Source organism: Mycotypha africana (assembly GCF_025528875.1).
Source record: "Mycotypha africana strain NRRL 2978 chromosome Unknown BDF20scaffold_13, whole genome shotgun sequence".
NCBI lineage: Eukaryota > Fungi > Mucoromycota > Mucoromycetes > Mucorales > Mycotyphaceae > Mycotypha > Mycotypha africana.
Window position 1 is genome coordinate 283843 of NW_026515737.1, and position 19077 is coordinate 302919.

The 19077-nt window shown below is 37.3% G+C and overlaps 9 protein-coding genes across 9 annotated transcripts; 7 read left to right on the forward strand and 2 right to left on the reverse strand.

The window, feature by feature from the left end:
• The first annotated feature begins 377 nt into the window (after window positions 1–377).
• On the forward strand, window positions 378–2041 carry BDF20DRAFT_200791 (uncharacterized protein). The gene is made up of 5 exons (XM_053074902.1): window positions 378–626; window positions 701–755; window positions 846–973; window positions 1068–1146; window positions 1239–2041. The coding sequence occupies exons 1-5, from the start codon at window positions 426–428 to the stop codon at window positions 1631–1633; spliced, it is 858 nt and encodes a 285-aa protein (XP_052931500.1). The 5' UTR covers window positions 378–425; the 3' UTR covers window positions 1634–2041.
• Window positions 2042–2350: 309 nt separating this feature from the next.
• BDF20DRAFT_200959 (uncharacterized protein) lies at window positions 2351–3344 on the forward strand. The gene is made up of 3 exons (XM_053074903.1): window positions 2351–2913; window positions 3026–3244; window positions 3342–3344. Exons 1-2 carry the CDS (start codon window positions 2574–2576, stop codon window positions 3112–3114), a joined length of 429 nt encoding a protein of 142 aa, XP_052931501.1. The 5' UTR covers window positions 2351–2573; the 3' UTR covers window positions 3115–3244; window positions 3342–3344.
• A 2-nt stretch (window positions 3345–3346) lies between these two features.
• Window positions 3347–5228, forward strand: BDF20DRAFT_908227 (uncharacterized protein; the record flags this gene model as incomplete). Its single annotated transcript, XM_053083460.1, has 2 exons — window positions 3347–3349; window positions 3453–5228. The coding sequence occupies 2 exons, from the start codon at window positions 3347–3349 to the stop codon at window positions 5226–5228; spliced, it is 1779 nt and encodes a 592-aa protein (XP_052931502.1).
• Window positions 5229–5730: 502 nt separating this feature from the next.
• BDF20DRAFT_200969 (uncharacterized protein) lies at window positions 5731–6197 on the forward strand. The gene has a single exon (XM_053074904.1). It carries the CDS (start codon window positions 5888–5890, stop codon window positions 6164–6166), a length of 279 nt encoding a protein of 92 aa, XP_052931503.1. The 5' UTR covers window positions 5731–5887; the 3' UTR covers window positions 6167–6197.
• Window positions 6198–6247: 50 nt separating this feature from the next.
• BDF20DRAFT_828614 (mitochondrial ribosomal protein S25) lies at window positions 6248–6679 on the reverse strand (the record flags this gene model as incomplete). The annotated part of the gene is made up of 1 exon (XM_053078263.1): window positions 6248–6679. The coding sequence occupies one exon, from the start codon at window positions 6677–6679 to the stop codon at window positions 6248–6250; it is 432 nt and encodes a 143-aa protein (XP_052931504.1).
• A 278-nt stretch (window positions 6680–6957) lies between these two features.
• Window positions 6958–8951, forward strand: BDF20DRAFT_991586 (uncharacterized protein; the record flags this gene model as incomplete). The annotated part of the gene is made up of 5 exons (XM_053085351.1): window positions 6958–7137; window positions 7258–7332; window positions 7415–7523; window positions 7639–8186; window positions 8262–8951. The coding sequence occupies 5 exons, from the start codon at window positions 6958–6960 to the stop codon at window positions 8493–8495; spliced, it is 1146 nt and encodes a 381-aa protein (XP_052931505.1). The 3' UTR covers window positions 8496–8951.
• A 957-nt stretch (window positions 8952–9908) lies between these two features.
• On the forward strand, window positions 9909–11613 carry BDF20DRAFT_828839 (6-phosphofructo-2-kinase-domain-containing protein; the record flags this gene model as incomplete). Its single annotated transcript, XM_053078270.1, has 5 exons — window positions 9909–9954; window positions 10035–10618; window positions 10713–10970; window positions 11068–11332; window positions 11420–11613. The coding sequence occupies 5 exons, from the start codon at window positions 9909–9911 to the stop codon at window positions 11611–11613; spliced, it is 1347 nt and encodes a 448-aa protein (XP_052931506.1).
• A 3693-nt stretch (window positions 11614–15306) lies between these two features.
• BDF20DRAFT_898099 (uncharacterized protein) lies at window positions 15307–16656 on the forward strand. Its single transcript, XM_053082586.1, has 3 exons — window positions 15307–15822; window positions 15909–16201; window positions 16536–16656. The coding sequence occupies exons 1-2, from the start codon at window positions 15399–15401 to the stop codon at window positions 16172–16174; spliced, it is 690 nt and encodes a 229-aa protein (XP_052931507.1). The 5' UTR covers window positions 15307–15398; the 3' UTR covers window positions 16175–16201; window positions 16536–16656.
• On the reverse strand, window positions 16633–18511 carry BDF20DRAFT_898106 (uncharacterized protein). Its single transcript, XM_053082587.1, has 2 exons — window positions 17180–18511; window positions 16633–17111 (listed from the first exon to the last, which is right to left on the reverse strand). The coding sequence occupies exons 1-2, from the start codon at window positions 18471–18473 to the stop codon at window positions 16918–16920; spliced, it is 1488 nt and encodes a 495-aa protein (XP_052931508.1). The 5' UTR covers window positions 18474–18511; the 3' UTR covers window positions 16633–16917.
• Window positions 18512–19077: the final 566 nt, after the last annotated feature.

Consider the following 19077-nt stretch of genomic DNA (forward strand, 5'->3'; position numbering starts at 1 on the left):
TCCATAATTTCTAAACATGCTGTATACTTAGACCAGCCTTTCAACAATACAGAATCAACATAAAGAAAAAAACAAACTAAATACTATATTTAATTAATAAAACATTCATAGGAAAGCTAAAAACCAAAGAATCGATAAGTTATGCCTGACACTCATTAAAAGGTAAATTGATCAGAAACCCTTATCTTCAAAGTTAACATAAAATTACCAATTTACGCGTTGCATAATAATAGGACATGGTGGCTTCTAACAGTGAATTATTGAAAAGAAATCAACAATAGCGATCTCTATACCCATAATGATGATGATTTTGTTCCCAGTCACGTAAATTTTCCCGGATTGAAAACCGAACCCTAATCCTCACCATTTTCAATTTTATATTTCCCTTCAACACCCTCTTTCTTCGTTAATCATATATAAAGCCAATGACAGACAAACTACCTCCCAATTTATTGAAACTATTTGCTCCCCGTCCACCTTTACCATACTTGGCACCTCTTGACAAAGATCCAGAAAAGCGTGTTGGTTGTCAAGTAACAGGACTTGCGCATTTAGTTGAACAACTTAAACACTATGATCCAGATTATGTGCCTTGGAAATCTTTGGCAGAAAAGCGAAAAGAAAAAGTAAACAAGCTCTTAACTATTTTTATGTAAGCATTGATTCTTGTTGTATAATAACACTTAGAACACTTCATTAGGCCGAGGCGAAACGAAAAAAAGCTGAAGAAGAATTACAAGAAGCCTTAGCAAAGTGTAAGCAAGGAATTTGTGGTCTACTTAAATGTAGATGGATATGTATGCTTATGTACTAAATCTCATATCTATATGTCTATGCGTTATTAGATGATCCTGAAAACGATGAGAACATAACAGGCGATCCTTTCAACACTTTATTTGTTACCCATCTGAGCCCCGAATTAAACGAGACCGATTTACAGAAGGAATTCGAGTTGTATGGACCGATTAAAAAGGTGCTTATATAATGGAGAACAAAGTTTTAATAGTTTGGGTGCTTGAAATAATTTATGTCGAGAGAAGCAAAGTGCTAACACCTATAAACCGTAGATTCGTGTTATCCGTGATTTAGAAGGAAAATCACGCTGTTATGCCTTTATAGAATTTGAAAGAGAAAAAGATATGCGAGGTAAGTTTGAGAGACAATATGCGAAAGTTGAATATGATCATGTATCTTCTTACTGTCCTCTTTTCATTCGGTTTCCTTTGTTTTGATAAAAGCTGCTTACAAAGACGCAGATGGTTTGAAAATGCTAGGTCGACGTATATTAGTTGATGTAGAAAGAGCTCGTACAGTGAAAGGTTGGAAACCTCGACGTCTAGGTGGAGGTTTAGGTGGCAGAGTACAACATCCATCATCGTCACAATCAAGACAGTCATCCTCTTCACGTTACGATGACCGTGATCGTTATCATGGAGGTGGTGGTAATAGGCACGGTGGTGGTAGTAGAGGTTATGGTGGTGGATATGGTGGTGGTAGAAGAGGAGATGACGATAGAAGGAAATCACGTATGCGCTCAAGAAGTCGGAGCCCAAGAGGTTATAGGGATCGTGGGTATAACCGTCGGGATAGATCAAGAGACCGCGTAGGTGGCGGTCGAAGAGATAGATATTGATAAGTTAATAGGAGAGGCAAACTTACTTCACAACGTTTTTAGTACTACTACTATTACAATTCTTAATCTCAAAAAGATATATACGCCCATGTTGAAACTTCTTGCCATCTCTTTGCCGTTCCGCCTATTGTACATCAGGAAGCAAACCGTAAAATAACTTTAAAAATCTAACATAAACACTTTCATTACTACCATCAGCCATTGCGGGAGAACCACTTTCTACAGGTAGAACAGAGAAAGGTTCAGGGTAACCGAGTAATTATTGTTGGTAATAAAAATTTGTCTTTCTAATCAGAATGCAGAGAAAAAGAAAATATTAACACTGGTAATAAAATACACAACCGGGTAAGACTCAATATACGGTTTGTAAGTATATACATTTCTATCAGTGGACCAAACTTGGGGGAAATCGCACGCATACATTTTTTCGACCCGATATGGTATGTATTGACTTTGGTGCTTTATTCGTCTTTTATAACTGTCATTGTGTTATCAGAAAATATTCCAGTTCAAGCTTGTAAACAGGTGAGTCTGCCTTTTTGGGAGCGTTCCTCTTCTTTTTTCCAATGATTTGTTGTAAAATCAGTTATTTTTTAGTTCTCAACTTTTTTTTCTATTCTTCATGAATGATATCAATTCAACCAATGAAGATTGATTTGAAGGAAAGTACCTCGAGAATAAAACGATCCTGCTATTGTAAAACTTCCAATGCAAAATACCGTATTGGTAACACATCCGGTTTGCACAACGGTGGTGTGACAGAATTGGATATTGTAGCACGTTCGTAACATTATATGTATACGCTTATTTCTTTTCTCCAACAAACTGAAGAAACCCGAGATATTTGGTTTCTTCCAGTACCCTCTTCCTCTCTTTCTCTCATATTAAACAATTGATATTACATTCCATTAGGCTAAAATAGTTCTTTAAAAAAAAAGACATGATGATGATGCCTATGGAGAGCTCAGAGAACAGAATTATTGAGATCACAACAGCACTTCAAAATGAAGAAATAGTAAAATTGTCTTCTTTGTTCTCAAAAAGAATGACCTCCAGTGGTGATGCTGCTTCTGACACAACCACAACGACAGGAGTAACAGCAATAGAAGAGGGAAATTCGAAAAAGTTCATTCCAAGCTATGCTGTACGAAATGGAGAAGGAGCCATTACCTCATCCTATATCAAAAGCGACCCAACCGTGGCTGGTGCAAATGATATTCAATTAACTAAAGGTTCAGTAACAATAAATAATCTGAATCCTAGAGAACAGGAAAAGGAAGGTACATAAGATGAGTCAATGCAGAAATAGTGAGGAGGGTTAATGTGGGCCAAATATCCAGATTTTTATGTGTGTAAAGAGGTGACAGACTAAGAAGCAGCTCTTTTGCTCAGATGAACCCATCATTAAAGGCTTGGATTGTTTGATGAACAATGAATTTATGGCTGCTAAAACAATTTTCGAAAAGAAGGCCCAAAGGTAGACCATCCGCTGCTCCATACATAAACAAACTTTGTTGCTAAAAGTCTCTCTATTGTCCGGCAATAAATCATTTGCCCTATGCAGTGACCCTTTGAGTGCTTTGGCTCTCAGTTCAATGGCCTTTTTAAAAGGTATCCTATGTTGTTTTGGTGAACTTCCTTTAGAGAAAAGCAAAATCATATTGACCGATTTCACATCATCTTTTTCTTTTTTTTATACCATTTGCAGCCGTTATGGTAAGAGAATCATATGCTTATTAGTAGCCCCATCCACTTATCACCAATGTAGTAACGGTTGTCAAATGTGTGTATCTTATTTTACAAACCCATAAAAATAAAGACTTCAGCAGAACAAGATCAGGATATGGCACTAAATGCGCTCAATGTAACATACGATATCGCCAATACACAACTCGAGCTGAGTAAACAACCCTCAAAAATATCGACTTACTTTCCGAGTTATTACAAATACCTACGGAGACCAGAGGATACGACTGATGCGCTAGAAAAGCAAACGTCTAGTAGTAATATTACCAATAGCCGTCGGAAGGAACAACAGCTCCAAGGGAAGAAAAGCAGAATCAGTAATCATCCATCCAATGGCGTTCTACGCGCACATGTCATCAAAGCAGAATGCTGCCTACAAATGGCTGTATTACAACTATTACAAGAATCGATGATGGGATATTTGAAATGCGGGTTGAACCTACGACGAGCTTTTGTCTCTTATAATTATGTATGGCAAGAATACCAGAAAATGGGGTCTGATCATACAGCCTTTATGGATGCAGACACAGTATCCGGCGTGCAGTTTGGCATCGGTTCTGTCCATTTAGTTTTATCCGCTCTACCAGCAAAGATACTGAAAGCCTTTTCATTTTTCGGCTGGAAACCCGATAGAGAACTAGGTATTTCATTATTGAACAAATGTCGACAGAGCCAACGTGTCAGGTCCTCTATGGCTACGATCACATTGTTATCATACTATACAGTAGCTACTTCCTTTGCACCCCAAATATTGACAGATGTCTACAGCAAGACTTGCATGGATATTCTTCTGCAGAATGCTCAGAAATACCATCCTGACTCAACACTCAATTTGTTCTTTGCTGGACGTACAGCTCGTCAATACGGTTTTGATCTACCGTTATCCACACAATCCTTTTTGTACGCAGCGGAAATTAGTCGAGGCGAATGGGCTGAAGTGGCTGTTACCAATGCTTGCCGGTTTGAAATGGCTCTCAATCATATGGTGACGGGGAATTGGGAGCATGCTGCTGCTACTTTTGAGTATTTGGAAGAACAACAATATTGGTCAGTTGCCTTTTGTCGATATGCGCAAGGCGCTTGTTATAGTATGATACCGGAACGTAGAGAAAACGCCATTTTATGTTTTGCACAAGTGCCGCAATTGATCAATAACAGTAGAGGTGACAAGAGCAACAGCAATGATCATGGTAATAGAAAATATTACCAACAGCTTCAACACAAAATTAAACAATTGGGAGGCGGACTATCTGATATCAACACTTATATTCTTCGTAAAGTTACCATGTTTCAAAAAAGCGGATATCAGAATTTACACTTCTACGTACCCGCTTTAGAATTCATGTGTTTATGGAATCTCTTTCCTTATGCAAGCCCAGAATTATTAGTAGAATGGTTAAATCAACACGTGCAGACTGCCTTAATGGCTATTCAGAAATGTGAAATGAAAGAACAAGAACAGCGTCTATTGGACTTGGCACCAAATACGCCCTTACCAGACTACTTTAATGAACGAGCTACTCTTTATGTTATAAAGTCATCTATTAGGAATTCCTTCCCTTCCAATCAACAGCAAGTACTGGATGGAGACGATCTTTTATTGGATATTAACTGGGTGGTAGACCATAAAGACTGTATCTCAGAAGATACTTGGACAGTGCCTTATGCCTTATGGGAAGCAGGCGTTATTTCCTGGTCTAGGGGCAATAAATTAAAAAGTAAACAACTATGGGAGATGGCTTTGCAACATAGAAAGCATGACTTTGAGTATCGTTTAGCTGTACGATTGACGTTGTGTTTGTTGCTTGTAGAAGAATCTGGAATTGCTACGACTTTAATGGAAGGTTAGAACTTGAATCACAACAAATAGTGTTTTTATAATTATCAATTTACTCTATTGCAATTTCATTTCATTCATCTTAATGCATCATTTATTGAAAATGAACGAAACCATCCTGCTTTAACCCGTGGATTTATAATAAAACTTGTATCCTCTTTATTTTTCTGTAAATATTTTACGTTGTTTAAAGAGTTATCTATTGCAGCAACGAGTGAGACTATTGTTTTACTCGAATTGTAGCTCCTAATCTATCAAGAGATGGTGTTGAAATTCATTCTATTCTCTTCCTTAAGCCTTAGGCTAGAACGTCCACGCTCTCCTTATAAAGGAAAGGTGATTAGGTTTGGTCCATAGGATGTGTCTGCTATTGGATCCGTACCCTTTGATCTGTTCACAATATATTGTTCTTAAGCCTGTCTCATGCAAACCGTATACATCGATATGCATGGTTTGTTGAGCATAGAGTATGCGCAGATGTGGGATAGGAATTGTTGTAACAGTACGTTTATTAACGATATTTGGAGAGCTATACAGTTTGTGTAAAGGGCGACACGTAAAGCACAGGGATAGAACGAAAGTTGAACGACATATCGTTTAAACTATTTATTACATACTAATATACATATATCAAATCGCATGTGCTTCTACTCTCCTCTCTCAAATGAAAAATGAAAAGTATGGTTTCTATTACATCGACAAAGCCATATTCATTGACATTGTTAATGCTGATGCCTCATTTCTTTCTAGCGCCTTTTGTTCTAATGCTAGACCCTTTTGAGTCCACTTCTTCTTTGGTTGTTTGCCCAAGGCTTCCAATAATTTCCTCTTCAATTCTCGCTCCATTTCCTCTTGCTTTGCTCTTATTTCATAGAATTCAGATGTTGCTTTTGCATATGCTTTTCGTTCAGACATCTTTTCGTGCGTCATTAGATAAAGTTGATATTTGATGACACTAATAGTTATAAAAATTGGAATGAGCAACCCTCTTTTTTTCTCAGGGATCATAATAAACTTTTAGACCAACACACTTACGCTTCACCGTCTATCTGGGAAGGATGCATACCATCCAACAAGAGTTTACTAAAATCGGTTCTATTGATACCATGTTCATCTTCTACCAACACTTTGGGTCTTGACAATTCGAAAGGATGATCTCTGTAAAACTGTCTTCTTAAGCGATCTTCAGGATAAATGATGGGCAAAGGTTTCGGTGCACGTGTACGAACATGTTTTGATGAATAACGAATTCGCTGTTTAGGTGGTGGTTTAGAGAATAATTGTTGTTCGATTTCTGTTTGGCCTGATACGTTGACTTCAGGGTTTTTAGCACGAACGATACTGGGTCCAGGGGGATACGCTTGAACGGCAGAAAGCCACACTGGCGGCTCTTTCAAGAGATTAGCTTTTAGTAAATTGTTGACATGGCGCGCTATGATTTGTGGCTGTGCTCGGTAAGCCATGGTGCTGATATCTCTCTAAATGTCAAAAGATAAGGGCTGATAGTTTTACTTTTTGCTTTCAAGAAATTATATCCCCTCCCCCTAGCATTTTTTTCTTTTTTTTTTATATGTGGGGCAAGATAGTGCCCACACACCAGCCAACCAAATTTTATCGATCTTGAATTGTCCAAATCCAATTTCCGTCCCATTTCAATTTTTCTTTGAGAAAAGAGAGTTTTGCGAATTTTTTTTTCCAATAAAGTCGATCGATAAAGCATTGAATTCTAGCTTGTAACAGAATGTCAGAAGCGCTTCCTTCTCTGCAACCAGCACAATCGCCAGCTTCAACATCAGCGCCAGCACCAGCAGCCTCAAAGTGGATGCAGGACGACGACGACAATAGTGAGACCGACCAAATTGGACTCGTTCCTCATAACAGAGGCTATAAACATATCCTTTTCAAAGCACAACATTTTTACGTTACTCATTTTCACATCTTTCAACAGTGTTGAGCTATTCATTTTTTCCCTTTTCTTAAAAGGAATGAACAGTTCTATTTGTCCTTAACTTCTATTAATGTTTTTTTTTCTTTACTGAAGAGATGGGCTACACCTAATTCAGAGTTTGGAGGAAACAAATTAAGTGCACCAGGCTCATTATCAGAAGAAACAGAGGTGAGATAACAAAGAGATACGTAAATAGTAGTGGCAAGTTCAGTATTATTCATCAAAAAATATGTTACTTGTCATTTACTAGTTCACAAAAGGCGGAAAAACAAGAACAGTCGTCAAGAGAAAAAGAAAAAGACTGGAAGATGGCATGTCTGATGAGGAAGAAGATCCGTATACTTTGATTAATATTGAAGGTAGGAAATCATCTGCATGAAACGTGAAGAGCATAATACTCATATATACATACATCCTTTTTTTTTCATTGTAAATATCTCGTCTTCCTCCCGCACAACCTACCTCATTCAACAGATATCCTGAGCCCTATTGAAATGGCAACCGATATCGTTCGTAGACCAGCATTACGAAGAATCTTATTGTCACCACAGATTGACGCACTTGCCAAAACTTCTATGGAATTCATTGAAGGGGAAAAGAATTTCAATAAAATTTTATGTCGATTAAATGCAATTATGCACCAGGACGACCCGCGTTATCTAGATTTAACGTTTGATCGTACACCGGAACAGCGTAGAAAATATAGAGAAGATATGGAAGCTGCGAAGGCAGCTGCTAATACTTTGGCAGTAGCCGCTCAAGCAGCTGCTGTGCAAGCTCAAACAGGTGCTTCGCAACAACCAACGGCAAATGAGGTTGATGATAGTAGTCAATTAGATAGTAAAATGGTCGAACCTTTAGACCCAAAGGAATTGGACAAAGAAGTGGAAGCAGCCATTAAGCGTGAAGAAGATTTTGACATTGGCAGTCGCACAGCAATGGACGTAGATCAGGAAGATGATATGAAAGACATTGATGTAGAAGCAAGAGAGGTGGTGAAGCGAGTCAAAGAACTTTTATTGGTAAAAATGCAGATATTCAGTGGATGCGTACATTTAATAAATAACTCACAACATCACGTGTTACAATGATTTTAGGAAAATATCAATTATAGTAATGAGTATATATCACGTCTTCAACAAGCACGTAGCAAGTTGTGTAAAGCAAGTATGCAAAAGGAAACTTTATGGAAAGAGTTGAAGGCATGTGCAAAAGAAGAAGATAACAGAAATAAGGCCGGTGCCTCAACCAGCCGTACTGGTAATGCAGCCTCAACAAATAACAATAACACAGCAAACAATGCTATATCATCCACATCCACATCTTCATGAACAAATTTCTAGTTTTTTACAAATAAAAGGATACCTCTCTCTCTCACACATATAAATATGTATACATATTGCTCATATGAGTAAAAATATGTTCAACCTCTTGGCAGTTAAATATATGCATATAAAAAATTTGTTGTTCATCGGTTGTTTAAAGACATGGTCGATATGCAGAATTAGTTTGGCTCTGTGTGCAATTCGTATCATTTAAAAGGCGAATCTTTGAATGTACCTGACTTGCAATTTGCACACAAGACCCTTTGAATTATTTAACTATAGACTGAGTATATACTTCCCGAGATTTTCCATCGAGATATATGATGACAAAAAGAAGATTAGTTTGTTTTTTTTACGTAAGCTTTAGAAATCAGAAAATGTTTAGTACATGAAAAGAATGAGGGCCTTCTTTTAATTAGGAAGTAACAACAGAAAAAGAGAACAAGAACAGACAAATGTGTGTATGAAGAAACCAAGGAAAAAAGTCGATCCTTTTCATTACGTGAGATATTGTATTTGATACAACTGTAGATGATCAAATATTTCTTTTGATAACCCATGGTTGGATTGAAAGAACAATTAAGGACGAGTCCCTGAAGACCCTCCTCCGATGAAAAATGCCCTTTGGGTCCGACAAATGCACATGATATCACAAGAGCATCACTTTTTTTTTTTTCTTTTTGGAAAAAAGTTGGACAACTGCTGTTCCACCTACCCCTCCCCTTAATACTATGATCATAGAGTATATGTATATTTTGATTTTGCATAGATCATGCTTACGAGGCGATAGTACTCTTGTCATTGAACAAGAGTGTCAAACGTTATTCGTGTTGAGGACGTAAGCCTCACTCTTCGATGCCATGCTTCAAGGAAAAAAAGAAAACGGGAAGGAGTCGGAGCAAAAGGGTGTGTGTATACAGCCACAACAACAGCAGTAAAATTTAAACTGACGATTTCAGTTTGGGATTGGGGGTGGGTCTTAGTTTTTACATTGAGCCAATTTGAAATATGCTGGTTTGTTTCTTTTCCTTATTGCTTTTTCCTCTCTTCTAACTCTTTGCTATCTTTCATCAACACTCTTTATTCCCTTTTTTTGAGTAACAGAAGACTCTTTAGTGAGCGAACACAAAGTTCAACTTTATCTTGTGCGATAATATAATTAACAGAAAAATGAGCAACACAACAGCAAGTAAATATCCGTAACTTTTTTTTTTTTGATACATGAACATTTGCAAAATACATATAAAAGTGAAAGATTTGCACAACACACGCACACTCATGCGCAATTTATCCTTTTTTTTTCACTCGTCTTTTTCTTTTAAAAAGATTTACGTATAGCTTGTGTAGTAAGTAAAAAAAAAAAAAAAAAGAAAGAAAAAATCGCAAATAGCAGGCACTCATATGTATACATTTGATTAGATGGTAGGCTTACCTGCAAGAGGAAAGACATACATTGCCTCAAAAGGTAGGATTCCTTTTTTTGGACAATGTCAAAAAAAAAGTTTTCCATAAACTCCAAGTAACCAACCAATCAACCCGTTGTAGTGTCTAGATACTTGACTTGGTTAGGCATCAAAACTCAAGTATTTCATGTGGGCAATTATCGACGAAAATTAGCAGGTTTAAATTTACCACACACCTTTTTCGACCCGCACAACGCAGAAGCGATGAAAACACGACGTGAAGCAGCAGCGTGGGCCCTGAGAGATATGATAGCATGGTTTGAAAAAGCAGAAGGCACAGTCGGTATTTTAGACGCTACAAACTCAACAAAGAAAGCCCGAGCGTGGATTCATCAGGAGTTGACATCAAAAGATATTCAAGTGCTGTTTATCGAATCCATATGTGAAGACGAGCGTGTCATCTTGTCCAATATCAAGGACGTCAAATTATCCTCACCTGATTATCGTAAACGTGATCCCGAAGTGGCTACCGAAGATTTTATGCAGCGCATCCGTCATTACGAAGCCGCGTACGAAACAATTACAGAACAGGATTTGACGTATATCAAGTTGATTAATGTGGGAAGTCAGTTTATCATCAATATGATACGTGGATATTTGGAAAGTCGTATTGTGTACTATTTGATGAACTTGCACACTCGTCCAAAACGAATATGGTTTAGCAGAGTAAAGAAAAAAAACCTAACCCTCGTGAATGACGTTTGAAAAAGGACAAATTAAAAGTGTACCAACCTTCCCTTTTTGCTGTTGTTATTTATAGCATGGCGAATCGTTATTCAATCTGGAGGACAAAATAGGTGGCGATTCAGGTTTATCACCGAGAGGAGAGCAGTACGCATTAAAACTACCAGAGTTGGTTAAACAGAATATTGGCGATCGACCCTTGACCGTTTGGACATCGACCATGAAACGTACCATCCAAACAGCGAGACACTTGCCCTTTCCCAAAAAGCAATGGAAAGCACTGGATGAGTTGGATACGGGAATATGTGATGGCATGACTTATAATGAAATTGCTGTAAGTCCCGAGTAGCTCACTTTTTCCTTTTCATTTCTAAAAGCACTCAACTCTCCCTGCTTTTGTCTTTTATATACCTATATATATATTTTCAAAGGCCAAGTATCCAGATGATTTTGCAAAAAGAGATGAGGACAAGTTCAATTATCGTTATCGTGGAGGAGAGAGTTACAGAGATTTGGTGTTGCGGTTAGAACCTGTCATTATGGATCTAGAAAGACAGGAAAACATCCTGATTATTTCCCATCAGGCGACCATCCGGTGTATGTATGCCTATTTCATGGGTTTAAGTCATGATCAGTTACCATACGCACGAATCCCATTACATACTATCATTGAATTGACACCGAGAGCATATGATTGTGAGGAAAAGCTTTATAAAGGTAAAGATTGCTTCCTAATGTAAGATCATACTTGTAATTTCTATGACTAACGCTGTTCCCTATAAGTTGATGTCGGTGCCGTTGATACCTTCAGACCGAAAGGACAAGTCTCTCGTCGGTTAACCAACGATAAGTTTGTTAGTGCATCAACATCATCTACAGTAAACATACCCACTCTGCAAGAAGGCGCGAGCGGTGAAATTGCCGATGCGAATGCTCCTATCTTACCGATTACGCCTGTTAGCGTCGCTCCTTGTTAGATTTTATTTCTTTTTCTGGCTTCCCTTACTTATTTATTTCTTTTGTTTTTGGTTTATTCATTTTGTCAGCCTTTATTTTCTTTTCTTTCGCTTTCATCAATGACTCTATTGCTGGTCATGAATAAAAAGATTGCATACATGCTTTGTAAGGGTTGATGGACGATGAAACATGAAGTTGCACTCAAGGATCCATGTCATCATCTGTCTGACCTCTACATAAAGAAGTTCTACTGGCAGAGAAAAAAGTAGTTACGAATTACGTCACAAAACTTGTTGGAAGAGTATGCTTCTCAGTGCATGAACATTGTTGTTAAAGAATGTCTGCATGGTTACTCCCTTTTCAACGGGAAAGATCAATTGTGTACTCATAAATTCTAGGTGCCGTCATACTCAGCTTCTCAATGACATTGTTTTCATGACGAAAAGAGATAAAAAAGGAGTTGAAGAAACTGTCTAGAAATCATGTGTGAATGCCATTATTTTTCATTTTTTGTATTCTGATAGATAAAGGATGGCAACCAAGTTTTAAACTTCGTACGCGTTTATCCTCCAAGCATTTGCATTAATAGGTGTAACCATTGTACTACAGGCGGCTAAATGATATATCAGACCGTCAGCGAGATACTGATATTGAAAATAATTCAAACTCCACGATCCAAATCTGGATAGGCGCTCTTTGCTGCATAAAACTATTTTTAAAATGGGATAAATTTAAAGTGTACTATGTTCCTATTTCCTAGTACAAATCAATCATCAATTTATTTTTATACAAGATAATGTATCCAAGCTTATGCCATGGAAAACTCATTCTTTAGGAGAAAAATAGAAGAAAAATGATAAGGATGACACATGAAGATTCGTTTTTTGGATCTTCTTGTTTCGGCCTCGTTAAAAATATAACACATTGCCTTACATAGAACTGACAGATGGGCTGTGCGTTGTTGGTTGCCACAATTTAATCCAAGCAGAGTCACGAGTTCTTGTTGTAACAACGAATAGACATCAATAACAAACAAAGTATAGAAAACGCGTAAAAAGTCAAAAGGAGGGTGTTCCTAAGCACAGTGTATATATACATATGAAAGACTGTTTGCAGTCCAAACTTATGTATTTCTGTTAGCACAAAAACGTCTCAATCACTTTTTTACGTCTTAGCCCGAGAGATGGTGTGTCATGAAAGTGACCAGATCAGTTTAACAAACAAAAAAGCTGAACTTTGGCGATGATGTGACATTTTCGTAGTCAGTAAAGCAAACAAACGTGCATACTAAGCTTAAGAGAGTTCTAAAAAAGAAAAGAAACCAGCCTCATGGTGGTTTAAGCTTTTTTTTAAAAAAAGGATGCAAAATTAAAAAAAAGAAGCAAGAACGGTTGTCTAATAGAAAGTGTGGATGTAGTCTTTTCCGTAAGTAACATTTCAATAACTTGTAGGCGGAGTGTTTACATAAGTGTAAAGATCGTCATTCGTGTTTTTGTTTGCTAATTGGCATCCTTTCAAAAAGACATGGCCAACGCCACAGTGTCAAGTTTGTCATCTTTTTCATCAGTAGCAAAGACCTCAGCACTCTTAATGTATAAACTTGATCCTAAGTCGTGTAAAACACTGTACCTTTGCTTTCCTATTGCCACTGCTACTGTTCTTCCGTTGGATAATTGTGAATGCTGGTGGATGTGTGCTATTTTCACCGTGCAACTTGTAATTGTATTTAATTAACATGATACGTTATAAATAGATCTCTCTCGCTCTCGCTCTCGCTCTCTCTCTCTCTCTCTCTCTCTCTCTCTCTCTCTCTCTCTCTCTCTCTCTCTCTTTATCGCTAGAGATAACGAACCATTTCTATCTCATAGGTTTGTAGACAGATGTATATGGATAGAATTTAAAAAGAGAGCATCCTGCAAGCATACAGCTGCGTAATTCATTCTACCGAAGAGAAGCCTTTCTTTCTTTAAATCTTCGAACCTTTATTTTTGGCTTTTCTAAAGAAAACTGTTTTAAAAAAATCTCTTTTTCGGGGTATCAATTTCTCCAAAGACATTTTTTGAAAGTTTAAGCAAATCTGAGAGAAAACGTTGCTCCTTATAAAGTCAAGCAACAATAAACAAATAATTTCCGCTTCTGTTCAACTGTTGTAAACAAAAACGTTTCCACAGATTGTGTTTATCAAACTGTTGTGACTATCGTGCGTCCAAGTTTATTGATTAGACACGTTCCGTAGTACTACTTCATAAAGCATAGAGCCTTTTTTTTCTTTTGTCATAATGGAAGAAGACATTTTGAATCCCGATGAACACAGGTTACCCTTCCCCTTCTCCTCTTCTTTGCCGTAAAATGTATCATTTAAAGATGAGGCATAAAAAAAAAAAAAAAAAAAAAAAAAAAAAAAAAGTGCTTCGCGCTATAAGGAGAGGCAAAAGCGGAAATTCAAAATCTAGGAAGTTTTAACCGCGGTAATTGTAAAGCCAAAGGTAAAATTAGATGACAGCGGCTAGATCAGCAATAAGTCTGTTATTTTTGTCAGTTGTTATTATTATTATTCTATAAAAAAAAACACCCACTGTTATCACTTACCACGAACAACGCTTTTTTTTTTTTTTTTTCTTTTGTTTCTTTGTATATAAAAAGGTATCGAAAAGCCTTTCTTCCTTTTGTACAGACTTTACCAATTTTTTTTTTGCTTTTCTTCTTTATTTTATATTCTCCAATCCTTTGCATATTTTACATTCCTTTTTCACTTTCACACTTTTTGCATCTGGTTTTTTGTTAAACAAAAGGCTTTTCAGTCACTCTCAGAATAACTTCAGTTTGGCTTCAGATTATATTCATTTATTTTATTGTACGTTTCATAAGGAAAACAAACAAAAAGAAAGTATCAGTACAATTACAAATCAATCAGCCACATTATTGTTCAGTCAGCTATGTTCCCAGTTCATCGTGGATTATATAGTCATAGATCGACTATGAGCCAATTTGCAAAACCCGGTTATCCATTCATGAATATGGATCCTTTTCCTTATACAAGTGCTCAATATGCAACAAATGCCACTACTGCCACTACCACCACCATTGCCACCACCGCCACGAACAATAACTCTCCCTCCTCTAACGCCTCCAGCTCCCCTTCCGACGCGTCAGCGAATATGAACATTCAACCAAATGAGTCACCGGTTTCTCAGTTTCCTTCAGCTGAAGACCTCTTGGATATAGATTTGAAGGCCGAAGAAACGTCACTTTCTAATGGAGCTTCGTCAAAAAAGTAAGCCTTCACCGATAGGACTTAATATTTGTCATAGAGAGCGTTTTATCGTGGTTCCTTGATTTCAAAAATAAATGCGGGGTCTGAATCCTCCCGTGTCATTTTACAGAATTATCTGACGCTTCTTTTTTTTTTTCCAAAAATAACCTAAATAGGCCATTGTCAAAAGCCGAACGTCGAGCAGAACACAATGCTATTGAGCGCGCACGACGTGAAAATCTTAACATCAAATTCCAAACACTTGCACAAGCTCTTCCTAACCTGATCAATTATCGTCGACCTTCTAAAAGTCAAATTGTTGAAAAGGCTTTGGATTGGGTGAAGCAAAGTATTGCTAGAGAAGAACGTTACCGATATCAAATTTTACAACTTCAAAGAGAGAACAAGAGACTGCTGGCTCAGTTTATGCAACAACAACAACAACAACAACAACCTCAAATGCAACCATCCACATCATCACAACAGCAACTTATTCAACATCCTTCTCAACAGTTAAATGGGACTTTACCCTTAGATATTAGTCTTGATCAAATGCCTCCTAACGCTGTTGCTGCCGCCACTGCTGCTGCTGCTACTACTACTAATAGACATGTGGGAGCTGCCAATATCACGACTCTTACGATGACTCCTTCCTCCAGTGCTGCTGCTAACAATAACCCTCACGCTATGACAACTCCTCCTATGACTACAACTGCTACATCTCATACAAATACCAATCTTGCCGCTCCTATGTTTTACAATAACTCTTCTACAGCCTCCCTGCCTAACCTTTACTCTTCCTCCAATCATGCTTGGTCCTCTTCTGAGACTCATTTGGTAACTCCACAAATGACACCTTATAGTAGCACGGAAGAATTATCAAAGCAGGAATTTGGTGGTTCAAAATCGGATGATGAGGAAACAAGTAGTGGAATGGAAGATGATATTGATTTCCATCAAACATCACCCATGAACGGTAAGTAAATTGATTTCTTTATTTGATTCAAGAAGTTTTTAGTTGATCTAACCTATGCCATAATATTTTGAATGAATCTTTTATAGGACCCTACTTTGATGCAAATGCGCATAATCGACAAACTCATCAAGCACTTATGGCTACTGAATTATATCCTGTTGGCCTTCAAAATTCAGATACCCATTTCGATCCTAACCTGATGAACAGTTGGAATAATATGAAATATGCTGCTGCTGTTCCTCCGCATGCTTCAATGATTAATGGTGGTAATATGGATCCTAACAATCTTGGTAACGATCAACATTTTTTGATAGTTCTTTCAAGTCATTCCTTATTAAGAATCTATTTCTAATATGGCCTACGGGTACTTTTTGGTAATCTTTTACGCATAACAAAAAAAAAAAAAAATTTCTTATATATTTTTAGATTCTGTCATCTACACTCGTTAAGCAAAATTGGTTTATCCTGTCTGTCTCTGTCTCTCTCATGTCATGACTCTCCTATCGATAGATATGCATGTACTTATATGTATACTATCACTTGTATGTGAACCTTCATCCGACACATTTTCAATCCTATCCGTTATCCCCATGTCTCCTGGCTTTTTTTTCATTTTTCATACATTATGTATACATATTCCCAATCCCTACATCAGTTTTCTCGTTGCTTTTCTCTTAATTATGATTTATTTGCTAGTTTATTTCTTATTTTACATATATAATCATTCCATATTCCCTTTATTCATCTCTTTATTTTTCTTAACGTAGTGGCCATCAAACGCATAAGAAAAGAATAAAATATTATAAAAAGAAAAAAAAAAAAATATCGGTAAATTCAAACACCCAGATTTTGTATTTTTTAAAACTATAGTGAACCCGTGTTTGTTTATTTTTATACTTCTTTATCTGGGTTGGTTATTGACGCGTGTGGTATACATTGTATTACGTTTTATTTATATACATACGTATATAGCAAATACCTTTGAGAGCCCTAATAAAGCAACATATAATTGAAAGAGAGAACTGGAAGTAGAATGAAACAATCATGACTGAAAGAGAAGAGGCAGGGGGGGGGCGGGGAACTGGCAAAGACTATTTATATACTTTTCTTTGGGACAAGATCCATTTTTGATAAACCCATACGCGGTTTTTTCCTAACAAATCTCTTCTGCTGTGCTTGACTTATCGTTTCCTCATTGAACTTTTTCTTCCTACAGTATTCATCTTCTCCTTCCTCAGGGCTTGATGTGAAATAAGGAATTGTCGATTCTTTACCCACCTCTTCTTCCTCTATTGTAGGTTACATACAATTTATATTTAGTATTTTTTCTATAAAGTAAAGAGGCTTTTTTACGTACCTATCTGTGTGTCATTGGCTCTAATTACATTACTACTGGGATGGTTAAAGTAATCCATGATCGTTGTGGGTTTCTTGAGTGTGTTCATGGTTTTTAATACATGTTTCTCTTCTGGTCGTATAAGTGGCTGTTGAGTTGGCACGGGTATAGGAGACGCGGCTCTTCTTTTCTTACCGCTAGTGACTGATTTTGTTCTACCTGATGATGTTGCTGTTGCTGCTGCTGATGTTGTAGTAGTAACAGTATTAGTCACTAGAGAGAAAGCTGTAGCAGAGGAAGGAGAGCTTGAAAAAGTGTCTTTCGAAGATGCATTGCTCATTACTCTTTCTAATTGCATCCATTCTTCTTCATTAAAATCTGACAAATCGGCCGAAAAATCAGAATGCACTTCATTTACATTGTTGTTGTTGCTGTTTTGCTCTTTATGACTACTGGTAGTGGTGGTATCGACAGAATGAGAATGCTGTTCTTGTAATTGGGGTATATCATTGGTAGCTTTAACTGTATTGGAATCATCCTGATGCTCCTCATAAGAGTCATACGGAACTGTATCGGGTGTAAGTACTTCATTGTTATCGTGGAAACTATATTGTACTGTACGATTATCATCATCATTTTCCTCTTCTATTTCGTGATTATCTGCGTAAAGTATGGTATACGGTATATCATGATCGTCATTGTCTGTGTATGGTATGGTGTCTTGTGTGTCACTATCGTTGGCTGCGTAAGGTACGGTGTCTTGCGTGCCAATATCGTCGTTGGCTGCATAAGGTACGGTGTCTTGCGTGCCATTATCGTCGTTGGCTGCGTGATATATGGAGTTTTGCGTGTCGTCATCACCACCAATCAACCTGTTACATTGTTCATATGTATCTTGTTCATCGACTTCTTGGAAGTATTCATCAAGGTTTATGGATTCGGCTGATGAATATCCGTTGTGTTCTACTATTACTGATTCCTCTTCAATTAAAGGCAACAATACAGTTGCTGTTGCAGAGTCGGTGAAGTAATGTTGTGTGTCTTTAGCCAGCGGATAATAATCATGCTTTTGTGTATCTTCGGCCATTATTGCTCCTTTTTGTACGTTTTCTTCTTCTTCTGCTTCATCTTCATCATCACCGTCATCTATTCCAATGGGAGATGGAATATCGTCTGCTTCTTCTTCATCATAGGTTTCAAAGTTCGTTCTTATACTAAAGGGATAGCTTCGGTAGGTATTGCTGGGCGCGAGACGTTTTAAAGAGAACGATGGTTGTGTCTCCTCGATTATGGGCGAACACAGATCATCTTCCATGTCTATTGCTATTTCTTCATCATCATCATCTTCTTCTTCTTTCTTAGTGCTCGTGTGTTCAGAAGATTTGATTGAAAAAGAGGAAGGCACGCCATTTTCTTCGACTAGCGAAAAAGGGTCCTGCGTAAGATTTGATGTGTAATTACTTCCGTTAGGATAAGGATTGCTCGATGGATTGGCTGTGGAGGTATCTGGGCGTTCGGAAATCCAAGCTGGTAACAGGTCGTCATGATTGTCTGCTCTTGTCGTATAGATCGGTTTGTGAGCTGTTACCCAAGGTGGAAGGGCATTGACTCGTCTTTCGTCTTCTTCCAACAGTAGTGATGATGATGTCCAATTTTCTGTACGTTCAAACCAGACATCTAATAATGTTTGTTTAAGTGAACGACCCGATGATTTGGTCATATTGCTCTATTAAGATGAGTGATGAAATATTCAATATTAGTTTTTTCAAAGCCTTTCACTAATACAGCGTTAAATAATAAGTAAAAGAGAAGAAGAAACGAAAAAAGAAAAAAAAAAAGATAAATTACAGAAAATGAACAAGAATTTGAAGCTGTATAATAAATTGAGAAAACAAATAAGAAAAAAAAATTGGTGTTAA